A 26,233-nucleotide genomic window follows, 5' to 3' on the forward strand; every position below is an offset into this window, starting at 1 on the left:
CACCAAATTTTCACAGTAATTTTTACCAAACAATTTTTTCAGCACAATTTTACGACACTTTAGTACAGTATTCTTAAAACAGCAGTTTAGCCTTTTATTCTAAATATGGTTGCACAGCAATAATTTTATTGTACTGCATGGCCTATTTTAAATTACAATTTTAAATACTTATTTGCATTCCTTGTTTCTAGACAGATTTGTTCTGTCCACTGGACTGTCTCAACAGCTGATGGATAACAGAAACTGGCATTTACAAGCATGATGGATTATTCAACTCTTACAGTACACAAATACTGATTAAAACAGATGAATGATCCAAAATAAAACATTAAATAATAAAAATAGTAAAGCATTTTTTAGGCACTACTAAATAAAATAATGTAACATATACTTACCACTATGGTATACTCTCTTTCTCATACAGGTAGAGTATTCTAAAATTTTAACCAAATCCTTATATGACAGTGTAATGGAGAAATAAAACATCTGTACTGCATAATATACTGTTTCAAGGGATCATAGAAATAAGTCATTTTTTTCATAACACATGGGGTGTGCAGAAACAAAGAAATATGAGTCAGTGGTTACATATGCTCTAAGAAGAGTACATTGCATAAGTTTTAAGTTCCTCTATGTTAGATCCTTTTCTTAACAACTGTACTTTAAAACTTAAATGTCCCCCTCTGACACTGGACACTGTAAACTACAGATACAGATACACAACTATATTTAACAGGCATGGATGTTTCAGTTAATGCTCAAGTTTTAGTGTTAGTTTAAGTTTCAGGATAATGTATAAAGAGCCAGCCTAGCTATTAATGTAACATTTACTGACATTGGTTCTCTCTTTGCTTCCAAAGTTTATTTGTGATAGCTTCAAAAATAACCAAATTATCCACAGCTTTTGACGTAGTGCTGTTGGTACCAACGTTCAAAGACATAACTAAATTGTTAGCTGAATAAAACCAAGTTTCTGTTGTTCGTTTTATTGTCATATTTGCAAATCAAAAAATGCAACAGTACAAAGCTTCCTGATTTGCATTAATTCAACATTATACTGCTTGATATGGTAATTTTGTGATTACCAATTTACCTGAAACCCCTAATATTAACATTTTAGAAAAAGTTTAACAAAAACACAAATTCAGTTTATAGAAATGAATACCTTTTGTCACAGACAATTCAAATAAGATACAAACTAATTCTCTAATTCCTCCTCCTCAAATCACATGCAAAAAAGTTTATTATTGCAAAAAAGTTCATGCATATCAAAATTACATATGCTTCAAAGCACAAAAACCTTTTTATGTTTAATTGTCCTAGCTCCGTGCATCTTTATGCAATAACAAACTATAAGCAATTTCTTTTCATACAGAAAAAACTTACTCTGGCTCAGGATTTCCTTGAGCTTCACATTCTAACATAAATGGATTGTCTTTCTCATCCTGTGTTTGAGCAACTTGATATACTTGTTCGGGCAATGGTTCTTTTACCATTGTTGGCGGAAACGGAACTGTGGGAACTTCCGCATTATGTATTAAATTAACTTGCATGTAAAGAACAAAGATGACAATGGAACTAAAAGAAGTTTGCAGCACCATTTCAAAGTATCTGAAAATAAAATATAATTATTATAAGCATATTAATGTCAAGTTAAAAAATTTACAAACAAAACAGTTAATTAACATGAAATGATTATATGGAATTATTTATGAAATCTCCAACAAATACTTTAAAAAAATTAATTGGGTAAAATGCACACAACAGCTTTTCAAATGTGCTGGTTTTAAATATTTCCATTCACCATTCCACAAACAGAGATATGCAAATCCCAGATTTAGTTGAAATATTACAATGATGTAGGGCTTAACTAGTTATACACAAAATAAAATATTTACAGGCTCTGCAAATTGACAATACAATATGCACCCATAAGCAATATCCAAACTAGTCTTACCACTAGAAGCAAGAACTATCCCAGTTGGCCCAAATGGCACACAAAATTCATAATGTTTTAACAAAAGCAATCATTCAAGTTCAGCATCCCACTGTTGATATATCATCACTCCAGGAACAAAGACAGGGATTATCATTGCAGGTTGCAGCTTTACAGACAAGATGGTCATATCACCCGAAAGGCAAATCATGCAGTAAGGAAAAAGAAATTTGTTTCTATCACCCTTGATTTGATGATAAAGCATACTTCCATGAAAATTACAGCAGACCTCTTTAAAACTCAGTGGGCCATCACTTGAAGCCATGAGTATCAGCAGCCAGTCCATTAGTCAATTACTTGTAACTGATAAATACCCAGGCACAGATTTTCTTCTTGATACGGGTGCTAATATATCAAGCATACTTCTCTCTCTTGCCAACTGAAGCAGCCACCTCAAAAATTAAATTTATTTGCAGCTAATTTCAAAAATCACAATATTTGGAGAAATATTAATGTCTTCAGACTTAGGTTTGGGTAATAAATTTCGGTGGCCATTTGTCACAGCTGCAGTTTTGCAACCAATAATTGGTGCAGACTTTCTGCAAAATATTTCTCTTTTGCTAAGCATTAAAAATGGATTGCTAAGCATTAAAAATGGATGCTTACTTGACTAAGGAATTAAATTAACCCCTGATAATTCACCTTTCCATGTACTACTTCAGCAGTATCCTAAAGTCAACTCAGTAACCTGCAAACCAACTGCTGACCACAGTACTACGCATCACATAAAGACCATTGGATCACCAATCTTTGCCAAAGCAAGGCAGTTGCCTCCAAAGATGTTAAGAGCCACAAAAGAATTTAAATACATGCTTAAACAGGGGATTCATCAAACCTCAAAACGTTCACAGGCCACAACACGCCACCTGGTACCTGAGAAAAACGGTGACTGGAGGCATGTGACAATTATTGACATCTTAATACAGTTACTTTGCCTGATAGATATCCGGTTCCTCAAATTTATTACTGCATACAAGTCTTGGAAGGCAAAAATGATTTTCTATGTTAGATTTGACTCGTGCTTATCATCAGATTCTAGTAAATCCACCTGACATACCCAAAAGTGCTGCGTGCCTTTTGGATTGTTTGAATTTCTTACTACGACTTTTGAGTTGAGTAACACCACATAAACGCTTCAGCACTTCATAAACGAAACCCTTCCTGATTTACATTTTTGTGTGCCATATTTTGATGAAATTCTTGAGCTTCAACAAACAGAAATGAACACCTTGAACACCTTCATTCAGTCCTTGACCGATTTCAGTCTTATGAAGTAGTGGTCAATCCATCAAAATATGTTTTCAGGGAATCTTAAGTGTCATTCCTTGGTCATAAAGTTTCTTAAGAGGGTGTTCACCCACTTAGTGACAAAGTCACTGCAATTCAAAATTTCCCAGAGCCAAAAACTGTCTAAGAGTCATGCCATTTTCTGGCCATGTTTAACTTTTATCAGTGTTTCCTTCCTCATGCTGCTGCAAAGCATGTATCTTTACATGCATATTTAAGAAAGATATGCAGGTAATTATTTGGTTTGCCAAATCTCATAAAGCCTTTATAAAATGCAAGAATGACGTAGCATTGGCAACAGCTCTTATCTACCTTTCTAAGCATTCTTTAGCATTAAAGGTTGACATATCTAATAGGCCCAAGGGTGCAGTTTTGCAGCATCGATTTGATGATAAAGCATACTTCCATGAAATCAGCATGGAAACCACGCATTCTCAAAAACATTTTTTTGCAGCACAGTCAAAATTCAGTACGGACAATCACAAACTTAGTGCATAATAAGGCAGTTAAACATTTTCATCATATGGTGGAAGGTCGAGTATTTTCTATCTATCCTGAACATAAGCCTTTGATTTATGCCTTTCAACAAAAGCCTGACAGAGCCTCTCCCGGGCAAATGTGTCAACACAATTACATACCACAGTTTGCAACTGATATGAGGCATGTCAAAAGCCCTCAAAATACCATTGCTGATGCTATGTACAGAAGTGAAGAGGTTCAGTTGCCTTTAACAACAAATTTCTCCACCACTGCATAGTGTCAGAAACAGAACTCGGAACTGTAAAATCTTTTTCTGACATATCTTTACATGGACATAATTTCTCACCTGTTCAGTTGGAACCAGACCTTTCACTGTATTGCAATGTGCAGGACAATGTGGTGCAGCCATATATTTCACTGAAATTCCAGCACAGTATTTTTAGTGGTGCTCATAATTTATCCTATCCTCGGATCCGTGCTTTCTGCATATTAATTCAACAGCATTTTATATGACTTGGTATGGACATCAGGAGGACATCGCTGTATGGGCTAGAGCATGTGCAGACTGTCAAAAGTAAAAAATTCACAGACACGCTCAAACTCTCAACACTTTGAGTTACCATGTGCTTGCTTTAGCCCCGTCTATATCGATTTGGTTGGATCCTTATCCTTACCGCAACATTATATACACCTTCTTAATATCTGTTGACAGGTATACATGTTGGTAAAAAAATTTTCTGCATTATTTCACGGTTTAGGGAACCTGAGTGCATTACCATGGACGAGAGATGGCAGTTGGAGTCCCAATCATATCCTGCATTAATGAAATTCTTGGGAACTAAAAACATCCGCATATCACCGTATCACCAGAGTTCCAATAGACTTATCAAGAGGTTCCATCACTCTCTTAAACAGGCCATTAGATGCCAGACTTCTGTTCATTGGGTTGATTTTATGATTAAGAATGACTTTTAAAGAGGACCTGAGTTCTTCCAGTGATGAAAAGATCTTCAATGTTAATTTACATTAACCTGGAGATTTTATGAACCCCACAAAAAACTCAAACAATGTTGAGCCTCATGTGTTTCTCAAACAACTGCATGAAACCATGGTTACATTATCTCCTACACTACAAGGGTACATTCTTCAAAGACTTGTGCTTATTTCCAAAGAGCATGCTACACCCTCGTGTGTTTTTAAGGTATGATGTATCAAAAAAAGTCACTGAAGCCTACTTATACAAGCTCACATCTAGTTCTATGTCGTACATCCAAGAACTATCAGATACTTATCAGAAACAAAGAATAAATATGCTTTGATAATCTTAAACCAACCTTTGCACAGGAAGCTGTGAAAGCTTATACTTCAGTCACATCCCCCTTGAAGGCACCTATATATTCACCCCTTGTGTCTACACCTCCGGCTACTACTGTATTATCACCTGTGTCTGGATCCCAGAAACGAAGCGTTTCCCCAGCATACATGTTCTGGACACTGGGTTTGATTTAACCTTCGTTACTTCTAATTTTAATGACACTGAAGGGGAAGTACTGAGAGGACTCTAACTGAACTTGTGTTTACTTGCCAACCACATGTCCATTTTTCCAATTGTAACCGTAAGTGAATGCACAAACTCACTTCACATTTCATCATCACTGTAGTTAGCTGGTTCTTTCCTTCCGACGACATAATCATCTATGTTAATTGAATGCATAATAAGTTATGTTATCATTTAATAAGGTTTTATTGTTTAAAACAAATCTATTGCTTCATGTGTTTAGTTTACTACGTAAAAATCTAGCCAAGCATCTACATATATCTATTGCTGCATCCAGTAGAGCTACTTGCAACAAAACTAATATTCTGGTAACTGAGAGGAGGGAGGAAAAAAGTTTGAAAAAACTGTGAAAAGGAAATATTAGAAATTTTAACAGAAAAAAAAAGGTATTTAAAATGTTTCACAGCAAAAGCCCAACTAACTATCAAAAACTATCAGGCATTCAACTAACTGGAAAGCTCACGTAACCAAATATTTGAGAATTTTAGAAAAAAAAATTTCCCCCCAAAATCATAAAAATGAGCAATTTACAATACCATTATAAAGCTTAGGTAAAAGTATATTTACGGGTACCCCTTGGCGAAAATTGGTGATTTTTGGTGGCATATGGATACAGAGTTTGTGCAATTCGACTTATTTTTTGGCTTTGTGTAGCCACAAAGACAAAATAACAAGTCACAGAATTGCACAAACTAGGCATTGCACACTCCCTTGACTTATCCATGTACACATTAACTTATTTTCACTTATTTCACAAGCATCAGAGAATTGTACAAACTTGGCACTGCGCACTCCCTTGGCGATAAATGAAACAACTTCATGATAATACAAGGAGTACCCTTAAGTCTACTCTAACCACAGCTTGTTATATTGGTAGCACATATATATCATCACCAAATAGTGTGATTTAGCTCCAAAAATGGAAAAACATGTCACAACACAATCAAATGTTTTGCTTTGGTTTTATGCAAAGCCAATTAATTCTTGATAAGCTAGTTTAATTTTAGTAAAGAAGGATAACATTCTGAAAAATTACTGATATCTGAGATATACTTTCTACAGGATAATATGCAGAAGGGTAGTTTCTAAGTTAGAGAATCCTTGCATCAAGAAAGATAAAAAGGATCCCCATCAAGAAAGGCATGATGTGCAACTTCATTTGAAAATGAATAAACAATTGCAATGCAAAGAAAAAAACTGCAATAAACAATTTAAGTTTGCATATAACTACGTCTATAATTTGTATCTGTTTATGCAAAGAATAATCTGTTTCGACATCTCTGCCAGCTTTCATGTTCAGCGAGATTTCATACCTGGATAAGATGCTTTACTTTCATGTTTAAGGCCTATCAAATACATGGGCTTTTATGTCTGCAATGCTTTTCCTCCTCCCCAAAAATCTTACATAATTTTAAATGCAAGCTTTTGATATTCATGTTGGTAACACATAAGATGACAGTTTGGTAAAAGTATATTTTAGGCTACCCCTTGGCGAAACTTGGCGATTTTTGGCGGTACACGGATACCGAGTTTGTGCAATTCTTTGACTTGTTATTTTAGCTTGTGTAGCAGCGATTTTCGATCCAAAAATCGCCGCTACGCAAAGCCAAAATAACAAGACAAAGAATTGCACAAACTCGGTATCTATGTACACAACGACCTATTTTCACTTAAAAGAAAATCCCACAACTGTAAAAAAATGGCATTGCGCACTCCCGTAACATTATCCATATACACATCTACTTATTTTCACTTAAAAAAACGTCAGATAATTGTACAAACTAGGCTTTATGTACTTCCTTTACCTTATCCATGTACACATCGAACTATATTCACTTAAAAAGTCAAAGGAGCAGCCAACAAAAAATATATTATCTGAATAAACTTTATTTTAAATCAAACAATGAAATAAACATACAAAACAAAATTCATCTTGCACTACACGAAGGAAGTATCCACTTACCTTATTTCTGAGTCTTCAGTCAAACAAAATTCCTTACCAGCATCCAAACACTTCCTAAAATTATCTGAACTAGATTCTGTATACTGGTGTCGCCACATAAATTCACAAAAATAAGAGTAAGAAATATCCTCCGTTTGAAAATATCCAATTTTCGGCCATACGCATTTCCTTTCTCCAAACAGGACACTTAATAATAGCTACTAAGTAAACCTTCATTTACACACCAGTCAATTAATGCTTTTTCCCTTTCGTTCCAAATCCTACAGAAACTTCAAATTAATCTTACCACACTCAGCCAATTTACCATGTTAACCACAAAATAACAACGTACTTATCCAACACACACAAGTCCTTACCCAAAATCCGACACACACTTCCCATGATTCTAATTCACCGCAACCAATTACGTCATAATAGGGTTTCCATAGCACTCAACTACTCAGATTGTCATAAATGAGACACCAACTTAGCTATAAATGAAACAACAACTTGGTAATAAATGAAACCACAATTTCGCGATAATACAAGGGGTGCTTTACAGTCAACTCTAACTGATAGATTTTATAATTTTAGAGCACCAATTTCTTCCATTCATTTGGCTTTTCTACTTTAAATTCCAATTTGTATACACTCAACTATCCGGAATTTAACATTTCTTGAACATTCCGGATAGTCCAGCTTCTACTGTATTTATTAATTTTTTTAGTTTTATTTAATATTGTACTATGTGAGAGTAATGTAAATAATTTAATTATCTAAACAAAGCAGTAATGGATATGTAATCAACAACATATCAACGAAAATTATTAATCTTTAACCTAAAATAAATTTCTCCTTTTCATGTATGGAAAAAGATTTGTTATGTGGCAATAATGGAAAACCCATGGCTCTCCCACACACACACACCCTGGGAGATCTAATGTGTTACAGGGGGTTCTGATGCCCCATCCCTTTGCTTTTACAGCCTTCATCACAGACTTGCCTTCAGAAATCCGGAAATTGCTTTCACAATAACCCTGATTGTCAGTGTCTACAGAAGTGACTACAGAAGAATCACCAATGGTTTTCATTATTAACAACTTGAAAGTGCTTGCATCACAGGAAATCAGAATAACATATGCAGCTTATCAGAATACGCAGCTCACTTTGTTTTGTGTGGAATTTCTTTCGCCTGACATTTTGCAACTTCATTTTTACACATTTCCTGATGCTCCCTACCTGAAACTATACAAAAGTGAAGCTGGAAAGAAGCTTAAAGACTTTCAGGGACTGTACAAGTGCTATCATAAAACAGCTATAGAATCAAAGAAATTTTATGTAATTTTTATTTTGTAACTGGGACAAATAATTTAAAATATTGTACTTGATAAACTACTATAATATTTCACAAATATGGTTGCTTCAATATGCATTTTTAATAAATTATTTTGAAATGCAAGATAGATTTTTGAAAGAGTTCAAATTTTTTAATTATATTTTGAATGAACATAGCAGCTAAACATATACGTTGTCTCAAAAATCAATTTAAAATTTTGAACTGCATGTATTTAAATTTGAGGATTTCTTATGCTTTCCTCAACGAGAACATTAATTTTATTGCGCTGATTTCACTTCTAAAAAGTACTATTATGAAATATTGTTGGTTTGATACATCAGTGATTCAGAAATAACATTGCAAGGTCAAAATTCTTTTTATGTATGAATAAAATGAACTATTAAAAGTATTTCAAATCATATTAATATATTTTTTACTTTAAGCAAATGACCTCCCTTTTACTGAAAGTATTATTTCGGAAATGAAAGTGACCAAATAACATTTTATTAATAATATTCTGAACTTTGTATAGTTGCATATTTCAAAATGACTGCAACATAAAATTTTCATCAGCTTATAAGTATGATAACTATGAAAGGTAATTAATAGAAGGAAAAACATGCATCAGAAAATAATGGCTTTCTAAAAAGTGGCTGTAATAACTACATGAAAGTGTAAAAAAAATCAGTTTGGATGTCACCAAAAAATTTCAAAACAGAAAAGAATTCCTGACTGATTGTGTACAATCAGTATTCGAAATGAGTGAGTGAGTGAGATTTTTGGTGCAAAAACAAAGATGATTATAATGCGCCAAACATGAGGTAGGATGATCTAATTTGATGAAATAAAAACAATTTCTTAATAAAAAAGGTAGACAAATGTACCAAATCCTGAAGATGAAGTCATAAAAGCACACATTAAAATACCATACACAATCTTTCAAAACAGATTAGATTAAGTAATAAAAGCCAGTCTCTTTTAAAGCACACATTAAAATACCATACACAATCTTTCAAAACAGATTAGATTAAGTAATAAAAGCCAGTCTCTTTTAAAGCACACATTAAAATACCATACACAATCTTTCAAAACAGATAAGATTAAGTAATAAAAGCCAGTCTCTTTTAAATAATAAAATAAGGTACTTTTCTGTCAGACTTTATTGGCTAACATGCAGAATACACATAAAAAATGCTAACAAATGTTAGTTCTAAGAATGTTTTATTTTGAAGGCATAAATATTTTACTATCGTTTAAAATTTTGTAAAAAATCCAATAAATAAAGACAATAAATTTGTAAAAAGATATTAATTTAAGAATTTATTATGCTTTCATGGCTCAACATCCTAATTCGTCTTTTCATATCACGTGACCCCAAGTGATCTCATCTCATGTAAACTACACTACAAAAATCTAATTCTCTCAGTAAATCTAATTCTCTATGTTAATTTCAAGTTAAATCTTAATTTGGAATACAAGTTTAAATGCAAGAATTATTTCAGTTCGTACGAATAGCTTACTCAGAAATTATGTAAAACAGTAGTTCTTTACTCCATAGTGAATTCTCATTAGAATGAATGAATTTAACCTTTGACTTTTCTATATTTTCGCCTTCTGGTGAACAGTGTGATTGCATCCTAATTGACTTAATTATAGCGAATGGCCATAGGGCATAAAATTAAACTATCTGGTAAAAATTCTATGTAACACTATGCCAGTATTGAAAGAAACAATCAATCTGATAAAAAAATAGCTGCAAATTGTTTTGAAAATGAGGCCTAAAAAGTTACCAGCGAGGATATTATGTTTGGCATCAGTTGTATCATTATTGGTGACTTTAACGCCTGTGCCAGCAAAACGGAAAAGTACCTAAAATAAATTACAATTGACCTCTCTTTCGATTAAAAGGTTGAGAGGTAAATTACAGCTATTAAAATATTTTTGACAAAGACTATTAAAACATGGACACTCAATTAAAACATGATGGACTGATAGATAAACATTACAATTTGAACAAGCAGGCTCATTCTCAGCTTTCAAAAGGTAGTTATGTGCCACTCTAGTGTGACCAATTCTGAGGTGAGTCAAAAGAACTTCCTCCTTACGATTTCTAGTAAAATCCCAATGCTCAATTCTTGGCTTTACATTTCTCAACTTCTTTTGAAGCTGAACATCCCAAAGTTGCTGCCATATTTTTTTTTTTTTTTTTTTTAAATTTTCTTTTTGACAACACAACAGATGTCTCTAAAAGGGATGAGGCGACTGGGCAATTCAACAGCACATTTTGCTGTGATATCTGCCAGCTCATTCCCCTTTACTCCCACATGCCCAAGAACCCAGCAGTACAGAATTTCATATCCACGACTAGTTAAGTTTATGTGAATCTTGAGAACATCCACTAATACTGGATTTTGAGTGTCAGGAAAAGCTTCTAATGATTTAAGTGCACTATAGGAGCCTGTATAAACTATGAACTTTTTGTGACAGAGCTTTGAGATGTAAAAAAAGACTATAATATATTGCAGTTAGTTCAGATGTTAAGACAGAGAAAGCATGGTGCAAGCATCTGCCCTCCATGCGATCTTCAATTATAAATATCATCCCAACATGATCATTTGACTTGGATCCATCTGTATACACTGGAAGATAACTGCTATATTTACACCTGTGCTCAGCAAAGAGTTGTCTGTAAACGATGTCGTTAGAGCTTGCCTTCACATGATGGTTGAAAACATTAAGAAGCTGGATCCGTGCATTTTTCCAAGGTGGGATTTCTAAATTCTGCACTGCTTAGGGACACATATCAGAGAGGGAGAGTTCCTCAATGATAGGGCGAACTCTTAAGCCTTTGATGCGCGCAATATTATTTTTATAATTTTTTTAATTAAAAACTCTAGAAATTGAATATTATGATCCTAGAGACAAATAATATCTGAATTTAAAAAAAATCTACTCTTGCCCATTGTTCTGCAGGTGGTGGTCGCACTGTGAAACTGTTGGTATGCATATAGTGATGGACTGTCGCCAATAGCACGATAAACTGTATGAACTGGAAACCCTGAAAAAGAGTTAATTGTGTAACACACTTATTCTTTACACTTACTTTTCTCACTCCTTCAGGAAAGGACGGTGATATGACACTCTCTATATAACTCCTTTTTTCAATACATATATTTGGAATACTAACGAATTTTTATCTATTTTTCATGTATTAATAAAGAATGTGTTTTGTGATTTTACAATTTCCGTCTACACCTATTTTGGATTACAAGTTAATTAGGTATGATCTCGCTTGATGCTGCGCTGGATACAAGGTAAGAAGAATCATTTTGCTCTCTATTTTTATTAATTTGTTGTGAAATTTCGAGGCTATAAAATGTTTTACAACAAAAGATTATGAGACTGATGAAAAGATCATAGCTAATTAAATAATAATAAAGAAATAAAAATTGAAAAAGCTAAACTGTAGTTTCATATTAAAACCGAAAATAAATTTTTCGACCATACAAAAATGTTGAATTCAAGTCAAATGCAAATTGCAAAACTGAATTCCAGCAATTACTCAACATGAAATTCAAAATGCAAATGCTACAAGTCAAATGCAAATTGCAAAACTGAATTCCAGCAATTACTCAACATGAAATTCAAAATGCAAATGCTACTAATAAAGGAGGATCTTTACAATGTAATCGAAAATGTACCTCCAAGCCCCATTACAGAACAATGGAGTAAATGGGATCGGCAATGTCGCGCGATGATAAATTTATTTATCGAAGACAGCCAAATAATTCACATTAAAGATGAAACTACTGCTAAAGCCCCCTGGGAAAAACTCAGGCAGGTACATGAAAGGTCTAATCTTTCAAGTAAACGATTTCTTTTGCGAAAGCTTTACAGTTTGAAGCTTGAAGAAGACGGAAATATGCAAACACATATACATACATTACTGGAGTTAGTCGATAAACTCAAATCAAAAGGTGAGAACATAAAAGACGAACACGTTTCGGCACTTTTGCTTTGTTCAATGCCTAGTTCTTACGATATGCTCATTACGGCTCTTGAAGCCAGAGCAGAATCGGAACTGAATCCAGAATTCTTAAAAGGAAAATTAATTGACGAATTTAACAAGAGAGTTGAAAATAATTCATCAGATTCAAAGGCATTTAAAGCCTCATTTCAAAACAAGACAGACAGAGAAAAATTTTGCTCATTTTGCCATAAAAATAACCATTTTAGATCAGTGTTATCATCTAAAATCAAAACAAAGAAATGAACCGCGCCAAAACTCAAAGAAAACATACACGGATTCTAAAACATGCCAAGCAAAGAATGTCGGTAACCTCGCGATGAATCAACAACAAACAAAAATTAAAACACCGGAAATCGAATCCAGATGTGACCGCGTCGCTCTGTCTATTAACTACACCGTACATCAATTATCCGAGAGTTTTATTTTCGACAGCGGAGCAAGTAATCACCTGGTAAATAATAAGAAATATTTCACGGAATGTAAACCCATAAATCCGTCAGATATTATAACTGCGAATGGGCAATGTATTAAATCAACGCGATAGGAGCTGTCTGTTTTAAAACATTAAATGCTAAACAAAAAATAACTGAAGTTCTCTTATCGGAAGTTTTATATGCTCCTGAATTAGAAACGAATTTAATCTCAATTAAGAAAATAACGGAAAAGGACTTTCGGTTCTGTTTGAAGGAAATAAATGTATGATCGCGAAAGGAGATCAGATTATTCTAGAATGTCATGCAACTAATAATCTTTACCAAATTAAACCAATAGACAGGAATAATGTACCATCAGTTCATGTTCAGTGCAAAAATGAGAACTGTGTTCAACTTTGCCATAGACGCCTCGGTCACAGAAGCGATGATGCAATCAAGCAACTTGTAAACAAAGACCTTGCTGAAGGAATTAAACTAGATAATTGTAAACATGATACGAAATGCATTCAGTGCATAAGATGTAAATTAACTGATTTTCCGTATCCCAAAGAATTGAAATTCAGAGCATCTAAACTGCTAGAACTCGTTCACACCGACGTTTTAGGACCAGTACAAACACTGTCTGTCAGTGGATACCTATACTTTGTAACTTTTATTGATGATTACAGCAGGTTCACAATGATTTACCTAATGAAAAAGAAAAATGAAGTAATTTCTAAACTAAAACAATTTATTGCTCTTACAAACAATAAATTCGGGAGAAAGGTAAAAACGCTAAGAAGTGATAACGGTGGTGAGTACACAAGTAAGGAACTTGAAGAATATCTTATAAAACATGGTATAAATCACCAGCTTACTGTACCATATTGTCCAGCACAAAATGGGGTCAGAGAATGCAAAAATAGGTCTTTAATGGAGATCACAAGATGTCTTTTAGCTGACTCAGGTCAACCTCACAGATACTGGGCCGAAGCAGTGCTAACTGCAAATTATTTACAGAATCGTATGCCTACAAAACCAAATGCAAAAACTCCATACGAATTATGGAATAACAAAAAACCCAACCTCTCTCATCTGAGGACTTTCGGGCGCAAGGCTTTTGCTTACATCCATAAACTAAAAGAGGTAAATTGGATGATACTGCTATAGAAGGAATACTTGTCGGCTACGACAGCAGAAGTAAAGGCTACAGAATTTTAATTCCTGGAGACAAAATTATAATAAGTCGATCTGTGCGATTTATTGAAGACACTGAAACTAACGAGATTGTAAGCATCTCTTTAAGCCAGGATGAAGAAAATTCTAACGAAGAAAGCTCAGAACGGGAAGAAATAAAAATAGAAGAACCCGAAGAGGAAGAAATATCAGAACACGAAGAAGAACCTTTGGAAGTCAGAAGATCGAACAGACTCACAAAAGGTAAACCTCCTGATCGCTACGGATTCCATGCCAAATATCCAATCTCCTCCGAACCCAAAACCTGGAAGGAAATTCAAAGTTTGGAAGAAAATGAAAAAAGAAAATGGCTAACAGCTGTTCGAGAAGAAATTAATTCACTAGAAGAAAACAACACTTGGGAATTAGTTGATTTACCAAAGGGAAGAAAACCAATAGGATGCAAATGGCCTTTCAAGACAAAGCTCAATGCAGAAGGAAAAACTGAAAGATACAAAGCTAGATTAGTCGCAAAAGGATTTAGCCAGAAGTTTGGATCTGACTATGATGAAACCTTTGCTCCTGTAGTAAAATACACAACGCTACAAGCCTTCCTATGTGCAGCTTCGTATAAGAACATGTCTGTCAGACATATTGATGTCAAAACAGCTTTCCTTCATGGAGAACTAGAAGAAGAAATTTACATGACTCAACTCGAAGGATACTCAAAAGCTGGAAATGAAAATAAAGTTTGCAAGCTGAAGAAATCTATATACGGTTTAAAACAAGCAGCTAGAGCTTGGAATCTGAAAATTGGAAAAATACTTCTAAACATGTCATTTAAACAAAGTAAAGCAGACCCATGCTTGTTTTTCAAAAACATCAATGGAAAATTTACGTATATAATATTATATGTAGATGATATGCTTGTAAAAAGTGAAAGAGAAGAAGATGTAATGGAAACAATCCAACAATTGAATGCTAAATTCGAAATCAAAAACCTAGAAGAAGTCACCTACTATCTCGGCATAAACATTGAAAGATTTAAAGATAGAACTTTTGCCATAAACCAAAAGAATAAAATCAAAGAAATAGTTCAAAAGTTTGGACTTCAGAACGAAAAACCAACATATACACCAATGGAAACAAATTACTGCAAACTAGAAGATGAAGATGATCTTCTAGAGGATAATACAGAATATAGACAAGCAGTAGGGGCATTATTATATATTGCAACAATCAGCAGACCAGATATAGCATGTGCAGTCAATCTACAGAGTAGAAGAAACGAAAAATCTCGGAACACAGATTGGAATGCTGTCAAGAAAGTCATTCGATACTTGCACACAACTAAAGACTTTAAATTGGTCTTTAACAGAATCCAAGAACCTATACTAACTGCATATTCGGATGCAGATTGGGCAAATGACAGAACAACAAGAAAATCCATTAGCGGATACATATTCAAACTAGGAAATAACTGCATTTCATGGAGCAGCAAACGTCAAAACTGCATTGCACTATCTTCAACTGAAGCAGAATATATTGCAGCAGCTAATACAGCACAAGGGCTGTTAAATTTGCTTAAAGATCTAGGACTAAAACAAAATCTGCCGATTACTCTCTATGAAGATAACAAATCATGCATCAAACTATCACAAACGGAGAAAAATAGCTCCAGAACAAAACATATAGCCGTGAAATACCACTACTTGCGTGAACTTCAACAAAACGGGATCATGAGCCTAGACTACTGCAGAAGCTCCGACATGACTGCGGATCTACTCACCAAAACCACTAGGCAAACCTGTGTTCGAGAAACTTCGAGAATCGCTGCAAATGGCGATCCTGCCCATCAAGTAGGGGAGTTGGTATGCGTATAGTGATGGACTGTCGCCAATAGCACGATAAACTGTATGAACTGGAAACCCTGAAAAAGAGTTAATTGTGTAACACACTTACTTTTCTCACTCCTTCAGGAAAGGACAGTGATATGACACTCTCTATATAACTCCTTTTTTCAATATATTTGGAATACTAACAAATTTTTATCTATTTTTCATGTATTAATAAAGAATGTGTTTTGTGATTTTACAATTTCCGTCTACACCTATTTTGCATTACAAGTTAATTAGGTATGATCTCGCTTGATGCTGCACTGGATACAAGGTAAGAAGAATTATTTTGCTCTCTATTTTTATTAATTTGTTGTGAAATTTCGAGGCTATAAAATGTTTTACAACAGAAACCACCGCGCATCTAGGACTTTGAACCTCACTTAAGTAGTAGGGGAAAAAAAACTTACAACTTACCATTTTCCTCGCGCGTTTCCAATAAATGACAAAATTTATGGATTTTTAAAAAAATGTATGTATGAACTGCATTATATATAATTATTTTACATTATTTTACAAAGTAAATCGTCATAAAAAATTAGAAAATAAACATTTATGTAATTTTTCTATAGCAGTGAAAATATAAGTACCTACATAATGGACATTTGGATAAATGGATTAAAAAAACTCAGTAAAATAAGGATAAAAAAAATACTCAGTGTTTTTTAATTTTGAAGAAATTCTTTCTGTGATAGTTCAAAGCATGTTTTGCCTTTTTGGTACATGCATATACCTACATTGCACATTTCGCAGATGAGGTTTCTTCCTTGTACTACAAAATGTACACTGCCTGGATCTAAATTTCACTGGTATATGTCCAGCGTTATTTAGTTTCTTTTCATCTGGCACATGAAATTTGTGGTTTTTTATGTTAATGGGGGGGGGGGCTTGGTCTTTTTGGCTTTGTACGGATCGTTCGTTTCCCATTCATACTTATTTTATTTATATTTCGTCCCAAAATATTCAGAAAATATTTTTTATTTAAATAAATCTTCATGCGATTTCTATTTTTAATTATAGCAAAGTGTATTTACATTAAATTTAAATCACAGGAAATAATTTATAAAATCACAATACTAGCTTGGGGAGCAAGTGTGTTGAGGTTAGAGAAAAGTCTCTGGAAACATAAGACCTTTTTTACTGGGCAGGTGCATGTATTGTTTAGTAATAAAATAACTCTGTGGTTTCAAAGCCCCTTATCTATATCCGGGTAAAAATAAACATTCCTATTTGAAAAGCAAGCAAACACCATTGAGAAGCAAATGCCAGTGGTTTCAAGGCGCGACACCGAGCCTCTAGAGGATTGTGAGCATTTTGACACAATGCTGTAGTGGCGCAGTGGTCATGCCCTGAAACCACATAGCAAATGCCATACGTATAGAGGGTTTTATTTGTATATGCAATTTTATTATAGCAATTTTTTATTGCTTATGATAGAAATCATGATGTGCGATGACTAACTTTTGAAATTTAAAGTTGTTTATGTTAATAAAAGGAAGTTATTTTGTCTCATCGAAAAAGAATTTTAAAAGGCATCCGATTTGAAGTATTAATACCTAAAACATGTATGATTCTGCAATCATTTTGTGTTATTTAGAGATAAAAGATCAGTAATCAATTCATTTTCACTCAAAAATTTCGGAAAAAAAGGAGGGAAAAAATTCGAAAAATGGTGGTTTCAGGGCGCAACCACCGCGCGTCAAAGGGTTAAAGGAAAGGTAGGCACACATGATGGACGTGTTTCAAATAAAAAACTACAAACATTATCAAGTAAGCACAGCTTATTAGAATGTTCAGGTTGCGATAAAATATTAAAATACTGCAAAAGGGACAACTGCTCACGCCTCGGATAAAGTGATGGTTCATTAGAGTCAACATACAGGCTTTGGACAGGAGATGTCCTGAAAGCTCCAAAACAAATCCACAGAGCTTGACGGTTAACAGGAGACTTTTTCTCGTTTAAAATATGAGAAAGGAAAGTCAATTTTCGGTCGAATGTCAGTCCTAAAAATTTTACTTCAGGTGCAACTGGAATAATTGTAATATTCAGATATAACTCAGGCGGATGGAGACCTCGCTTCCTACAAAATTGCATGCACAAAGTTTCCTGTTTGGAAAATGTAAATCCCTGTTCGTCTGACCGCACACCCTTGAGGCACACCCTCTTCCTGTTCAAAAACATTAGACAAAACAGAGCCAATCCTAACTTGAAAAGTTCTAGGATTCAAGAAATTCTGAATGAAAATTGGTAGGTTGCCACGCAAGCCACTGTCGTGTAGATCCTGAAGTATACCGTATCTCCATGCCTTATCATAAGCTTTCTCAAAGTCAAAGAATACTGAGACAAGGTGACTTCTTACCAAACTTTTCGAATCAATGTCTCTAAAAGGAGCATGTTATCTACGGTTGTTCTCCCCTTTCAAAAACCGCTTTGTCAAGGCAATATTATTCTTTTCCAAGAAGTATACCAGGCAGCTGTTTACCATTTTTCTCAAACGGCTTGCATACGCAACTCGCAAGGGCAATTGGCCGATAGTTGGAGGGATTACTTGGATTTTTTCTGGCTTAGCAATAGGAATTACAACAGCTCTCCTCCATGCACTGGGGAAAATATACTCCTTCCACATCCTATTGTAAAGAGCGAAGTGGGCAGTCAGTGACTTACAGGACAGATGCTTCAGCATTTCTTAACTCATGCCATCAAGATCTGGAGAAGACCTATGGGTCCGCAACAAAGCTCTCCTTAATTCAAGCATAGTAAAGTCTCTATTGTACGGCTCAGATATGGAAGAGTTGAATGCGATGAGATTTCTTTCAGAGCGCTGCTTGATAGAGAGAAATGCAGGTGAATAGTTTCTGCTGGAAGAAACGGCAGCAAATGTCTCACCAATAGTATTTGCAATTTCTGTCTATGAAGCTAATCACTCAGCCATCTTTTTCCAAAAAGGAAAGTGAGTGATCTTTATATATTCTGCATGGTTTTCTAATTCTTTCCCAAACCTGCTTCCAAGGCGTACAGGATGCTATTGAAGACACATATGTAATCCAAGAATTCCTTTGGCTCTGCCTTCTTACTTTTCGTGCACGTGCTTTGGCTCTTTTAAGTGCTATGAGGTTTCACAAAGTAGGGTATCTGCAAAAAATTCCCCATGCTTTTTTCTGTTCAGTGCTTCATGATAGCCAGGATTCCACCATGGTTTTAAATATTTTAGTATTTTTTCTGATGTGCTAGGGATGGAGAGTATAGCTGCCTGAGTAATTGCTTCCACTGCATCATCGATATGCACATCTTCTACCATGTTCTCTGTGAGCTCTGCAAAGGAAGAGAAGAGTTCCCAGTCTGCCCTATCAAGTATAAACCGAAGAGATCTCGACATGGGGTTTGCTCCTGCACATACGTGAGATACAAAAATGGAATAACGAAGACGCTGTTGTAAAGATCATTCCTAACATTGAAAGTGCAAAATGGCAACAAAGATGGTGAACAGATAGCAAGATCGACAGCATGAAATGCCCTTGTAGGTTCGTGGAAGTATGTGTCCTGCCCGTTATTCAGGAGACAAAAGCAATGATATTGGATCATGTGCTCAATTTGTCTTCCTCAAGAATTGGTGTCTTTACTTCCCCACAGCAGACTATGGCCATTAAAATCCCCTGTTATAATAAAGGGCTTAGGCAACTGCTGTATGAGGTTATTTAAATGCTGTTGATCAACATGCTCATTTGGAGGCAAATAAAGAGAAACGACCGAAACCACAATATATATATAGCAACAACTTGGAGGAATGTTGTCAAAGAAAATGTATCTGGTGGATAGCCAAGTGAGGTGAGGAGACCTAGACCTCCACTGGCACGTTCACATGCAAGATTATCTTATTAGCCCCTTATATATTATATAGATATTATATTAGCCCCCACAGTCAGCTCTCCCGAAAGCAAAAACTTCTGAAAGCTTATCGCCAAGCCACTGTCCTAAACAGCTTCCCTTCAAAATTTTTTTTGAAAAAAATTGCAAAAAATCATCAAATTTTTTTATTTTATTATTAAATACAACAAAACAAAACAAATCAAAATATGTAGGTTTTTAAGTTGAATTTTTAATTTTTTGAAGGTGTAAAAGCATTTATTTTTAATATTAGTTTACTATCCTGAGTTATCTCGGGCAAACGGAAAAAAGTTAAATATTAATCTTTGTATGATAGTTTTTGAAACAAGGGACAACACAGAGTGATGCCCGACATTCTACACTGGTATCTGGTCTCTTTCCTTACTGGCTTACCGCTGGAATCTCTTTCACGGGAGCACAGAGTACACTGTCTCGTTGGATTTGATTTTTTTTTTTCCACCTCTTCATAATTATTATCTGAAAAATCATCGCTTTCGTTATCTTGCATCATCGCCATCATTTAATTTTTTTCAACGCATGCATCCTTCTTTATACATTACTAATCCACAAGCCAACGTATACAATACAATAGGGAAACACATGACCAGTTCCTCCAAAAGAATCGCACAACCAACAAAATTTGGCAAATTGCCAATCAAAGCTGAATATTTCCTTTCATTTCCTCCAGACTGAGTAAAACCATGATAAAAGAAATCGTACTAACAAATTCTGTTTCGCCCGAGTTTTCTCGGGATAATAATTAACTGCAATATATACGAACCCGAGATAACTCGGGATAATCAGGCAAGCGGTTAAGGACAAGTGACCAGCCGATTGACACTAGAGGGGACAACTAAGTGCCTCCCGTTTCATTCTGAAGCAGAAGCCAAAGCAGTGTGTTGGGGACAGTACCTTGCCCCTCAACCACCAGGACCCTCCTTTGCAGCCTTATTGGTCACAACTTACGGCAAACACATAGGCGGTTTTCTCTCTGTAAGAAACCAGAAACAATGAGATGTATTAGAATCTTACTTTGAGCCCAAACCTCAAAAGGAAAACCACAAGGGCAGAAGAAAAGAAATAAGCACAGATAAGGAGAGATGAAAAAGAAAGGAAGAAAAATCACTAGGGCTCCAGGATCGTGATTCGCATCTCACCAAGATGATCCCCTGAAGAGCTAGGGTACCTTGGGATTGCCATACCAGTACTCACAAAAGTGAGCCCCTGAGGGGCAGTATTTGAAATGACTCGTATAATCAGATATCCAGATAAAGGTAGATAAACAAACTTTGTTTTCATGGAAGTTCCTCCCCCCCCCCAGGAAAAAGAATCTGTTAATCATGGTTTCGGAATGATTGTTGGTTTGTGATTGGCATATAAATGATATTCTCTAAAGAATTATCTACTTCTAATAAAAACACATTATATAATAATATGTAAAAAGAAAACTTTATTAAATAAAAATTAGTCATACGAAACCTTACCGCATTCTACAAAATAATAACAAAACTCTAGATGCCAGATACAGATTTTAATATTTTGGCAACATTGATACATTCTTTTACAATTTTAAGAAAGTATCAATGTTGCCAAAATATTAAAATTTAAAATTATACTTTATAAACAAATACTATCAATTCCCCCCCTTATTTGTGTTTAAAGATATAATTTTAATCAGTCAGTCATGTCCATACTTTAATAGTTCATCTTTCAATTTCACCCTAGGTAGCAAGTCCAATGAAAAATGAACAAAAATTTATTATTATCACAACAAAAATGCTTAAATTTTCTCAAATTATCATGCAGTATTACAATATCTCACAGTAGTTATCTTTTAACTACTCAAATGTCCAATAGAACGTAATTCAAAACAGCTAAAGAAAGCTAATCCGCAAATTCGCTACAATCACCAAGAGCAGTTTTCTAAACAACAACAAACTAAGCAACTACTAAGCAAAATCAAGAAGCGGATATTTTGTTAAAATATCCGCTTCTTGATTTTGTGAACACACAAACTGAGAAATGATTTGATTCATTTCATATTCATCTTGTGTGCCTTGAACTACTGTAAGATAACTACTGTTCTAATTTCTATTGGTTTGTCAATTAGATCATCTTGCCCCAATTCTTCAAGTAAAAAGATGTACCATTTAACTTAACATGCACATTCACAGAATGCTAAATTTCAGCTTCCATTGTAGATAGAGCAACTATTCTTTGTTTGTTGCACTTCCAATTTATGAGATTTTTACCTAATTTAATGAAATAACTTCCAAATGATTTTCCATCTTCAGTGGTACACCAACTTGCATCTGATGTAGCATTTAGTTTCCCACTGTCTGAAGTATATACATTTTGTGTTCCTTTAATATATCTAAATATCCTCTTCACAGCTTTCCAGTGTTTCTCTCTGGGATCTTGATTATATTTTGACAAATTACTTGCAAAAGCTAAGTCTGGCCTTGTGCCTGTTGCTAAGTACATCAATGAATTTAATGCTTCTTGATACTTTGTTTTCGACACAGGTGGCGAAGATGCTATGTCATCAAGATTTTCACCCAATATTCCTGGAGTCTTAACAGGTTTACATTCATCCATTTAAAAGTTTTTTAAGATTTTAGTTATATAGTTTTCTTGACCGAGTATAAGTTTTCCAGATTCTTGCCAGATGTCTATTCCTAAAAATTTGCGTGTTTTAGTGACTTCTCGTAATGTGAACAATTTAGATAGTTGAGAGATAGTGTCATTTATCTCAGAATTTGAATTTCCAATCACCATTAAGTCATCCACATATACTGCTATGATAACATACTTTATCTTATCTTTATAAATATAAACACACGGATCAGACTTTAGTGTAGTTAAATTCCTTTCCTTAAAAACTTTACATAATTCATCATGCCAGCATTTTCCTGATTGTGGTAATCCATATATACTTTTGTTTACAAGACATATTTTGTTCAGATCTGATATAAATTCAGGTGGTTGTTCCATGTAAATTGGTTTATCCAAGTATCCATTTAAATATGCAGTTTTTACATCAAAAAATCTTATTTTGTAGTTTTTGTAAACTGCAATCGATAACAATGTTCTAAAGGTTACTAATTACTGGGCTAAATCCATCTCCATAATCAATTTCTTTTCTTTGATTAAATCCGGTTGCTACTAGTCTTGCTTTGTAAAATGTGTCTAATTACCTTTTTCCTCCCTTTTTGAGAATATCCAGCGGTTTTTAATAACTTTCTTATTGATGGGTCTTTCAACTAATTTCCAGACTTCATTAGCCTCCACTGAACTCAGTTCTTCTATCATTGCATGTAGCCAGAATTCACAGCTTCTTCCATACGTCTTAGGTAATTCTTCATTTGTATTGTATACTACATAATCTATTAATTTTTCTGGGGGTTTCATCCTTCGTGCAGGTCTTTTCTGTATAGAATTTCCATGACTATCATTTCCAGGTTCATCATTTATTTGTTGATACTCGGTTGGCTTTTCCAAAGAATTGTTATTGTCTTGTCCATCAACAGTGTTTGATGGTAAAATTTTCTCAGCTTTTTCATCTGTTGTATTATCTTCTCTATGGTATCTGTCAGTTATTTCTGAATTGTTTACATTGCCATTAGTTTGTTCCTTATAAAAAATAATAAGTTCTTCTAATAGTTGATTTTTATCGAATTTTAAATAATTTTATTTCAGTAAAGGTGATCCAAGTTTCTCTTCATTAAATTTTACATCTCTCACTTAAATTTTATTTAGTTCCCGGATATAAATTTTGTATGCTTTTCTCTTCATGCTATAGCTTATCATAATTCCTTTTTGAGCTTTTAGATCCATCTTTCTACGTTTTTCTTGTCTTCTGTGAACATATGCTTCACATCCAAATCTTTTAAGATAAGTAATGTTAGGCTTACGTCCTTTATATAGTTCATATGGTGTAAACCTTTTATCATTTTTGTGACTACTGTTATTCACATGTACAGCTACTTTAACACTTTCAGACCAAAATTTTATCGGTAATTCTTTAATTAATTTAGCAGATTCAATTATAGAACGATTAAAACGTTCAGCTTTTCCATTACTTTCCGAAGTGCAAGGAGTTGCAAGTTCATGATTAATTCCCATTTTTTCAAAAAATTCTTTTATACTTTTAGCTAAAAATTCACTATCATTATCACTACAAATTCTTTTTAGCTTCTTTCCCGTTTGTCTTTCTTCTTGAATGATAAGCTTCATTAGAGCTTTTGAAGTTTCTCCTTCTCAATTGTTATCACAAATGTGAAATTACTTTAATCATCTACCACTGTTAAAAAATAACAGCTTCCATCTATTGATTTCTCAATTGGTCCAATTAAATCTATGTGCCATAATTCTAAAATATCTTCAGATTGTTTAAATTTCACACTTTTATAAGATGTTCGTGCTATTTTTCCTAATGTACAAGGTTCACAATTGTTTTGAGAAATTTTTACATTTTCTAATCCAATGACTGGTGAGTTTTTTTTTTTTTTTTTCCCCATTTCTATCAGCGTTTGATAATTTATATGACTTAGTCTTTGATGCCATAGTACATCATTAACATAACTAATTTTAGCTTCTTCAACTATATTTCCTTCAACTTCAAATTTATTTCCACTTCTGTTAGCTATATATAGAATGTTTCCCTGTTTATTGATCACTTCGGCTTTACTTTTTGTAAAAATTACTTTTAAATCATGATCTATACTTTTTGCTACTGACAACGGATTTTCACTTAAATTCGGTACTTGCAGAACATTTTCTACTTTCATGATGTTCTTATTTCTATCAGTTTGCATTTTAATGTTACCAATACCAACTGATTTGATCATGGTGCCTTTTTGAGCTTTCATTATTTGTCGTTCTTCATCTTTAAAATTAGTAAATATTTCTTTGCTAGTAATTGTCATGTGAGATGTGGCTCCTGAATCAAAAATCCATTTAATTTTTCTATTCTCTTGTTAATTTATTTTATTCTTTCCATCTTTTCTATCTTGATTAAGACATGAGTTTTCTATTTTCTTAGATACTTCAGATAAGCATGTAGCTGATTCATATTCTTTTTCCTTGTTGAAATTCTATAAGTCTTATTTGTTAAATTTCTTTGCTTTCAATGTTCTTGTTTGGTTTTCATTTTATGTTCAGTTGATTTGTGGCCGAATTTTCCACAGCTAAAGCACTTTATATTATTATTATTCCGACATTCTTTTATCAAATGTCCTAATTTTCCACAATTAAAGCATCTTCTTTCATATTTTGATTTCATGCAGTTTTCTTTTGCCTTAGAACTTACTTCTGTTTATTTTCCTCTTTGCTTATTTTTTCCTTCTGTTTCTTTTAAAGCTTGTCTAATTGAATTTATATCCTTCTCTTTATTGCTTTTAATAATTTTAACATCAAATTCCTAAGTCCTTCTAGTATGAAGTAAATTAATTCTTTATCTCTTATTTCATCTCCAACTTGGATACTTTTGCATTTTAGAATTGCAGCTCTATTCATATAATCATCTACAGATTCATTTTGACTCATTTTCAGTTGAGCTAATTCTATACATTTGATTTGAATATCTTCTGTTCTTGCTGCCATTTCATTTTTTATTTTCTCCTATAACTTCTTTGCGTTCTTTTCATTCGCATATATTAACACTTGTGGAACTGTCATAGTTTGATTCATTACATTTCTTGCTATTGCATTATTATCATCCCATACTTCTCAAGTTTTTATTTCACTTTTGAAGTTAACATCATCTTTTTTATATGGCTTTGGCAGTTTATCAGCTTATATCACACTTCTCCATATTTTCAAACTTCTTAATTCACTTTTGATTCTGTTTGCCCATATAAAGTAATTATCATCAGTTAATTCTTCTATGTGACTCAAATTTATCATATTATATGTCAGATTTTCTAATTTATATTCACTAATTTTAATACAAGTCTAATTTATCTCTTAGAGAAATTGGCGATTTTGTTAAGCCTAAACAGCATCAATATTCTATATGAAAGTTCATCAACAGAGGGGACAATCACACTCTGCTACCAAATGTTGGTTTGTGATTGACATATAAATGATATTCTCTAAAGAATTGTCTACTTCTAATAAAAACACATTATAATAATATATAAAAGGAAAACTTTATTAAATAAAATTAGTCATAAGGAACCTTACCGCATTCTACAAAACCATAACAAAACTCTCTAGATGTCAGATATAGCT

General features: G+C 33.8%; 2 protein-coding genes across 2 annotated transcripts in view; both read right to left on the reverse strand.

Annotated features, from left to right (window-relative positions):
- Positions 1–26,233, reverse strand: part of LOC118198717 (neuroglian-like) — a 207,712-nt gene that overhangs the window by 172,650 nt on the left and 8,829 nt on the right. Inside the window, exon 2 of the mRNA XM_085807673.1 lies at positions 1,387–1,611. Coding sequence (XP_085663799.1) covers positions 1,387–1,601 — 215 coding nt within the window. The 5' untranslated portion in view covers positions 1,602–1,611. The remainder of the gene's footprint in view (positions 1–1,386; positions 1,612–26,233) is intronic.
- On the reverse strand, positions 22,178–22,597 carry LOC146993113 (uncharacterized). Its single transcript, XM_085808148.1, has one exon. The coding sequence runs from the start codon at positions 22,595–22,597 to the stop codon at positions 22,178–22,180; it is 420 nt and encodes a 139-aa protein (XP_085664274.1).

Source organism: Stegodyphus dumicola, chromosome X1 (genome assembly GCF_044657685.1).
Source record: "Stegodyphus dumicola isolate Sdum_Otavi_A_Nest chromosome X1, ASM4465768v1".
In the NCBI taxonomy this organism is placed as follows: domain Eukaryota; kingdom Metazoa; phylum Arthropoda; class Arachnida; order Araneae; family Eresidae; genus Stegodyphus; species Stegodyphus dumicola.

Bases quoted from the DNA above. Each gene is read 5' to 3' on its own strand.
- LOC146993113 (XM_085808148.1), bottom strand. From the start codon at position 22,597: ATGGATGAATGTAAACCTGTTAAGACTCCAGGAATATTGGGTGAAAAT.